This window comes from Saccoglossus kowalevskii, chromosome 10 (assembly GCF_978046115.1).
Source record: "Saccoglossus kowalevskii chromosome 10, keSacKowa6.1, whole genome shotgun sequence".
Taxonomy (NCBI): Eukaryota; Metazoa; Hemichordata; class Enteropneusta; family Harrimaniidae; genus Saccoglossus; species Saccoglossus kowalevskii.
Window position 1 is genome coordinate 21,674,479 of NC_140650.1, and position 8,545 is coordinate 21,683,023.

The 8,545-nt window shown below is 39.6% G+C and overlaps 1 protein-coding gene across 1 annotated transcript; it reads right to left on the bottom strand.

Moving 5' to 3' along the window:
• Nucleotides 1-7,709: 7,709 nt before the first annotated feature.
• On the bottom strand, nt 7,710-8,480 carry LOC102804286 (galactosylceramide sulfotransferase-like). The gene has a single exon (XM_006817446.3). It carries the CDS (start codon nt 8,478-8,480, stop codon nt 7,710-7,712), a length of 771 nt encoding a protein of 256 aa, XP_006817509.3.
• Between the last annotated feature and the right edge of the window lie 65 nt (nt 8,481-8,545).

Below are 8,545 nucleotides of genomic sequence, written 5' to 3' on the forward strand. Positions count from 1 at the left end.
TTTATTGCCTTATCAAGATTGTTGTCACTGATTATTTTGTCGACATTTCTTGTCCACCTAGTTTTTACTGTATTGACCTCATCAAAGGTGCTTTTTATTAACTTGGGCGTCTATGGAAGTTTTGATCTGAGCCAGAATTTAATTATTTGTGTGATAATTTTTATGGCAAGAGGGTATCTTCCCAATTCCCCTAAGATTGCAAGCTTAGTAGCATTCTTTTTAACCCTCAGGAGTAATCAGAAGAAAGAATAGTTAACAGTTTCAATAATATCGCTATTTTTAGTGACTTCCTCTCCCCATACTTCACACCCATAGCTAATGATGGGTGCTATCAATTTATCAAATAGGTTTAGAGCTATGCTTATTTTGAGGTTTGAGACAGAATTGAGTGTTTGTTTTAGTACGAACTTGTACTAGTGTACGTTTGTTTCAGTAATAAGCCTTCTTCCCTATACCCCCTCTAGATAACTATAGGCGTCCTTAGAAGGGACATACGCAATTAAATTGGGCTAGGAGTGGTATGGGGTGGTGGTTTTGGTAAAAGGAGCCCCCCCCCCCCGTGTTGGAGCACAGGAACTATGATCAAATTTGAAATTTTAAACAGCAACCAATATTCTTCAAGCTGGTATTTTTTTTTTAGATTTTATTTTTTCATTCCGTTTGACTGTTTTTTCGAGTTTAAAAAATATGAGCTGGCTGGAGCCTTCATCCCTTATTTCTTAAACTAGATACCAGCCGATAACCCACCCCCCCCCCCCGCTCATAGGGATTGCGTACAGTTGATCAAAGTTCCTGGGCTCCGACTGGTTGGAGGGTCACAAGTGTTCATAGCAAAAATGTCTGGAGAGCATTTATAAAATAAAAACGATTAAATAATGTTGGGCTTAAGTTACAGCTCTGTTTTACTCCTGAAGAGTATGGAAATCTATTTGTTATTCTTCCGTTTAACAAGCTGTCGAAGATTCGGGTCAACGCAACGAGTCCGATGCCAATAAATATTCCAATAAATCCTACGTTCATAAACATGAATAAACATGCAAACTGAATCGCTATCTCGCGAGGCGATATTGGTTCAAATACTGCGTCAGGAAAACGTACGATTACTGGTAAACGCAAAACATCGAGTACACACTGCGAAGAAACCGAAAAAAACTAACAACTAACCTACCAGCCATTTTGTATAATGCAATATGGGTAATATGTAAAGTAGGTCGTATTCGTGAGGTCCTATTTGAGAGCTCCCAGATACGACCCAATGTGGCGTGCGCATAACCCTTCTCAATACCCCTAGCCACTGTGATGGGTGCAGTGAGGGCGCAATTAACGCGAATCAGAGACTGGGCGTGTGCATAAATGAGGCGAACGTATGAGATGAAGCGGTCACCAAAACCAAAGGCATACAGAGTGTTAAAGAGATAGCTATGGTTTATTCTATCAAATGCCTTTTCTTGGTCTAGGGCAACAATGGCCAGAGGAGATTTAGTAACGTTGGCATAGTCAATGCTGTCACGTAGGAGACTAATGTTATCATGAATGTGCCTGTTGGGAACGCTACAAGTTTGGTCTGGGTGAACAATGGTGCCAATGACCCCGCGCAGTCGCAGTGCAAGCGTTTTCGTGAAGATTTTATAATCACTGCATAACAGACTCACTGGTCGCCAGTGATTTAGGTTGGTGACATCACCTTGTTTAGGAAGGAGAGTAACAACTGCTCTAGTACAAGATAGAGGGAGCGCATTTTCGTTGATGGCAGCAGTAAAAACTTCACACAGATCTCTCCCAATAACATGCCAAAACGTTTGGTAAAACTCGTTTGGTATGCCATTAATGCCAGGCGTACGCCCGTGTGAAAGCATTTTGACGGTAGTGCTCATTTCGTCAAATGTGATCGGTTCGTCAAGGTCGTCACGGTCGGTTTCACTAAGCTTTGGTAGGCCTTCAAAAATGTTATTTTGAGCCTCGATGTCGATGTTATCGGGAGTGTACAGGTTATTGTAAAAATCATGTATGAGTTTGCGAATTTCAGTTTGATTTTTAGTGAGCGTGTTATCTTGGCGCCTGAGCTGAAAAATCGCCTTTTTATTGCCATTCTTTTTCTCTAGCTGGAAAAAGAAGGAGTGACACACGTCACTTTCGTTCAGAAACTGATGTCGCGCACGAGTAGGAAGACCAGTATTTTCATGTTTAACGAGGCGTGCAAGGAGTTCCTTCTTTTCGGCGTAGGTGTTGGAGAGCGGTGCATTGCGGGTAGTAGTGCGTTCAATGGCTTGGATTTCCATTTCCAAAACGTGTTTTTCTGTTTTGTGTTTATCTTTTTTAAATGTGCAATATTGCTGGGTTAATAATTTGATTTTGTTTTTCCCGATGTCCCACCACGCCTGGATATTCGCATGATTGTTTCGGAGCGATTGCCACTTCGCCCAAAACTCAGTGATAACAGCTACGTATTCATCATCTCCCAAAATCCCGGTGTTCATACACCACACAGGACTCTTATGTTTACCACCGTCTATAGCCATGATGATGATATGCTGACAAGAGAATGATCAGAAAACGCTAGCGCACCATTACTGGTATTGATATTTTTAATTTTACCGCGCAAGCACTTGCTGATGTAAATTCTATCTAAACGCACCAGCGCGCATGTCAGGTTCTCTACCTTTATTTCGATCTATTTCAGGTTCAGTAGTGCAGTTAAAATTATGACAGTGTCGTTGTTTAAATTACTAATAAAATGTTCAAGCTTAGAAAAACATTCCATGCGCTCTGTGCCATTGATGGGTGGATACGTATTTATAATGTGAAATGAGATATTATTTATTTGAATATGGGCGTGCACAACGTACCCAGGCATGATTTCATACTGTGATAAAATATTTACGTTTGCTGCTGGGGAAAACAAGATGGCTACACCAGCGCGATTGACAGTGCCATGAGAAAAATTACCAAGGCCACGCCACACAAGTTTCCATATGTTTTCATCTGATGCAAGAGAATGCGTTTCCTGTAACATATAAAAATTGCATGGGTGGTCACGCTTAAGATATTTAAATACACTATATCGTTTGAGAGCATCCCGACAGCCATTAACATTGTATGCTGCGCATGTTATTGAGCTTGTCATCATGAGAGTGGATTTTTTTTTAAAAATCAGCCATAAAATTACCAGTTCTGATTTGTTGTTTTATTTTTTTAATGAGTCTGTGAATGCGCGCTTTGTCTGAAGTGTTCAACAGTTGGGAGTTTCGGTAGTTTATTGGGTGTCTAGCAAGTATCTTAAGATTGGGACAAAATTCAAAGCACTTGTCTATAAATCTACGAGAATGCAGCGTGGACACCAAAAACTCTTTAATATTTTCATTTGATATAGCTGTTTCATTACTGTCAGTACTCGTTGAAATCTCGGATATCGTAGACCCTTCATTGTCGCTACATTCACTAACAGTTTCCTCCATTTCAACATTTGTTTGATCTGGTGGATTTGGTGTGTTAAAAAGGTCTTGAGACTGGTCGGTTAGCCCACTTAAGTCAAGCGGGATAGCAGAAAGCAGTGAGTAGCGCGGGGATGTAGCAGTGAAATCAAGTGAAGGGGATGGTGAAAATGAAGACAACACAGTGTCATCGGGTTGTGGCACAGGATTGCACACTGTCACATTGGCATAAACATGTGGTTTGGAGGACGAACAGGGTGGGGGGGGGGCGAAGGTGATGCAATGAGCGGGAAAGGAGGTGTTTGTACCCTTTCATCAATTGAAATATTTTCTTCAATACTTTCTATTTCATTTTCATTTCCATCGTTGCGCTTTTTGAGGATCGGTTCAGTCTTATTTTCATTATTTATGTTGTCACCATTTTGTGTTTCTCTGCTCACTGGCGATTTTGAACGCGTGCGCTTTTTTGTCGTGTTCTTAGTTGAGTCAGTAGCCATATCAGTTTCAATGTTTTTTGTTAGATGAGTCACATTATTTTGTATAGCAGTATCAGCTGGTGTTGTAACATTTTTATCGGTTATGTCATCGTTTTCGCCAGTCAATGTGTCAGTGGTATTTAAGTTACCTTTTACCTGTTGCATATCTGTTGTTGAGTTATTTTGATTACCATTGTCTTCACTGTGAGTCATTTGCATATCTATTGATTGTGAGTTTGGACATGTTTTTCGTGTGTGCCCCTTCATCTTACATGAAAAGCAAGTCAGTTCATCGGAGGAAACATAAATGTTGTATGTTTGACCTTGGAAAGCAATAGGCAATAAACCATTAATATTTAGATCTTTTAAATGAACATAAACCTGGCGGCGAAAAGATTTAATATGCATGTTTTAGTGTTGGGTTTTTACACCCGAGTGGGATCGCTCGCACCGCGCTCATAACACGCCCATAGTTGGCCAAGGCGTCAGTAATACATTTGTCTGGCAAAAAGGGGGTACATTTGATAAAACAATTTTAGTTCAGGGACGGACCAGAGGTTCGACTGACACATGTAAATCTCCAACATCAATGCCGGCGGCAGAGACCATATCAACCCATGAGACATTAGACAGAAAAACGATAACAGATCGATTCATGCGAGAGGCCGCCACAATATTAGTTGCCCCGATCAAATCAGCAATTGCCTCCACATAGGTTTCGACTGGGATTCCATCAATATTTTCACACCTTATCGCATGATTTCTCGTTAACTGACTTGTTGACGTTGAAGGTGGTCGTGTGTGAGCGGCAGCCATTTTGATCGCCGACCACCTTGCCAAGGCAGAGGCAAGAAACACTCCAAAAAGCACCAAAATAAGTTATAGTAAACCAGAAAGTTACTCACGTAGTGACAATAACAACAAACAGAACGCCTATAGCAAAAATCACAACTCAGACGAAAGCAAGACACCAAAACCAGGCGAAAACGCACGGAGCGCTGGAAACCACGTGCTCACTCGACCATTATTGTTTTATCAATTATTGAAATATCAAGAAAAAAAGAAAATTTCCCTTCCCGCTACATTAAGATCAAAGTGGACCACCGACATTTGGCTTTCATTTAGAAAAAATAAACCATAATTTTCAGTAATACTGACTTCGAAAATTATGATACAAAAATATTTACATTCATACCACAAACTAACGCCGTTTTTGTTTACTTTTCACAACTGTTACAAAGTATTTCATTTCTGGTGGTTAAAATACCAGCTAATCGATCGTAGACCACAAGTTTGGAGTCAGTTTATGATCTAAACGAAGGCAGACGATTTCAAACAACTGCTGTCATGGCAAAACGTTTTTTTCACTGCATGCAAATTATTTTCCTTGATGCACTCAACAAAGTCAAAGCTAACGTACAACATTCGTTGCAGAACGCGTGAAAAGTACTTCGCGTTCCACTCGCTTTGAAGCTGCCGCCTATGCTAATGAGCGATGGCGATAACGTTACACCGTAAGTAGGCAGTCAACACTAACGTGCACGTTACATTATTTAACTTTTCTAGCCAGCGGTGTGATCTGTCTAATCACCATAAATCATGTGTCATTTGTTTGGTCCCACAATTTGTCTTTCATGTGCTTGCCGATCACCGAACAGTGCGGCATGTCGCCGGTAAATAGTGTTTACACACTTTTTTTACCTTACCATTTTTACCATTTAAAACTCAATTTGTTTTATAAGCCATGCGGTGAATCCTTACACTGTAAATGAGAAGTAATATTACGGGCATCCCAATGGATTCGCGGTTTTCGGCCAACCAACCAACCAATGGGAATCGTGCTCTTCGCAGAGTGACACTGCGATTCTGTCGCAGAATGCAATAATCGACATTTGGTGAGACATAATATAATCGCTTGAGACATGACAGGGGAAATTACGAATACATCAAAACTTTATAAATCGATTGGAATAATCGCAAAGTGAAAGACATGCCGCTGTCATTTCAAAATTTAAATGAAGTTCCATTGGTTTCTTTTGTTTTAGCTTCTTAGCAGCACTTTCATCTGATTTCAAAATCTTGTTTTGATATTTGAATAGTCTTGAAATATTGTGTACTCATCATGAAAACATCAAGAAACATTTCAGAGGACGAGGCACTTGCAGAAGAAATACGAAAGTAGCCGTACGTTTACAAAAAACCTGAAGAAGGTTACCAAGAAAATATCTTTTCAGAAATGCATGAAAAGGAGGCGGGCCTATATCAAACAGGATCAAAATTAAAGCTATCGTTACGGTATGGCTAACGTGTCTGGACCTACAAGGAGAACAACCCCCTTTTTACTCTAACCTAAAATTATAAATCCGAACATGAAAAATGGAAACAAACCTTTCTTTCGTGGAAAAATATCGAAGAGCGTGAGCTGCTGTGGTTTGCGTTTATCTGCCATGGCTGTACGCGTCTTGTTGGTGAGTCACGTGTTGTTAGGTTGGCATGGCAGCCACGCACGGTCAGGCGTGTTGATCGGATTGCGACGCTGAAATTGAAATTTGCTGATATTTTTTTTTGATTGTTAAGAATAGGGGCGGCCCCCTCTAAATCCGCCACTTCCACTGTTGAGTATTATAGAAGAGTAGGTGTTATGTCATGATTTATATTTCAGCCTAATGGTGGTTGCCATGGCATCTACTGATAGGGGTTAAATGACGAGGTCAGTCAGCTTAATAGTGGTTGCCATGACATCTACTGATAGGGGTTAAATGACGAGGTCAGTCAGCTTAATAGTGGTTGCCATGACATCTACTGATAAAGGTTAATGATAAGGCCAGATGGCGAGCTAATCAAAATCAGCTGAGAAATCTCATGCGTTGGCAACTTTCTAAAAGATTACGAGGTACGGGGATAGTAATTCAAAACCAATCTTGTTTGTGATTCTAACTCATGTGGTATCGTTGTGGAATGTTATTGCAAGACTATTAAACCCATAAATATTAGTTGGCGTTGACAATATGATAGTGGTTTTCTTAATAGCTTGATAATTGATTATGATGTGTAAAACTTTCATGTGATTGGTTGTTTGTTTGAAGGCAGGGCCTTGGAGTCTCTTATATTGATTGTAATTGGTTAAGGAATGACAAGTAATAAAGTGTGATTTAATGCTGTCTCGGGCGCAAAAGCTGGAGACTAGCGGAGAATCGGTCGAACATGAATGGAGCTTGTTTGTGTTTTTTGTGAGTCCAGCGTGGAGAACAATCAAATCCCGGTTACCTAAGTGAAAGGTTTTTAAACATCAAAAATACCTATCACTGTTATACCTGAAATCTCATGGTGTAACTTCAACATATATCGCCAGAAATGAAGCCGAAGACATCAGAAATTCAAAGCCCCAAGTGCTTATTGGTAGTCATTGTAACAAAGCTTTCTATTAGTCGGTAAACTTTCTATCGCGCAAACACGTGATATACACGGTTATGAATAGAATTACCGCACGGTGTTGTGGAAGGAGGAATGTTCGAACGGAACAACACCATGCAGGCGGACGATGGTTTTTCCACTACACGTATACTTATACCTATATGGATGGAACTTTTCAGTCATGACCATATCTTTTTAACAGACTTTAATTTACATCACAAAACAATAATACATCTGTATCATAATCACAGAATCGAATCTCAATCGCGTGTTCGAATTGTTCATAACACAGACAATAAGAATTGTTGTGTGTCACAATACTAGTATGCAACATATACAGCAGCAAAGAAATGGTTCTATTGTTCTATATCAGATAAAATACCTCTTGTCAAAGTTGCATCCTGTTTAATTTAGTGAATGTTACATCACCCTTCCAAAGATCTTTGCAAAACTCCGTAGCATTCTCCTTCAGTACATGTCGGAATTCCTTTCCTTCAATGTATTTGAATTGTCCCATTTCAATGCACTTCTCAAGTGTTTCGTTTTGGAGTTTACGGAATTCCTGAAGATGATATTTAAAACACGGACCGTAATGACGTATTTCGTTGAACAATACTTTCCTAAAATACAGATAAAGCTTTAAATCTGACTTATTCCACTCTAGTATTTTATCCTTATCAGTTGATGTCAGATTGCTACGTCGATTGTCGCTCCGTATTCCATTGGATATGTACAATATATCATTTACAGACCAACATAGTAGATCTCGTAATATTAATAAAGACTCGTCAAAATATTCAGTGATAAGTACAACATCTATTTCTTTGTGCAAGGTTTGTAATGTCTCGTTCACTATCTCGGCATCTAGTGTCTTTGTTGCGCTCAGGCCAAGGTCAAACAGCTGTCCATTTCGAGTATTTGTAGGAATTTTATTGGTGAATTTTTCCGGGTTGCGTAAGAATTCAGAGATTGGGTCCTTTGCCGGAATGAACCTACCCCATTGAAAATATCCAAATGCTGATTCAAACTGTTGCACTGGGTGGCGTAATATTGTAATGTAGGTTGCATTTGGAATCAGTGAGTCAAGTTTACGGCGATTGTATCGTGCATGATTAGTCAACATGTCATAGTTCTTCATATCAGCAAAATTCGAAACCATTTTTTTATTAAACAATTCTGTATTGGAAAATACATGATTCCCATTTGGTACTGCAATTGTTAGAT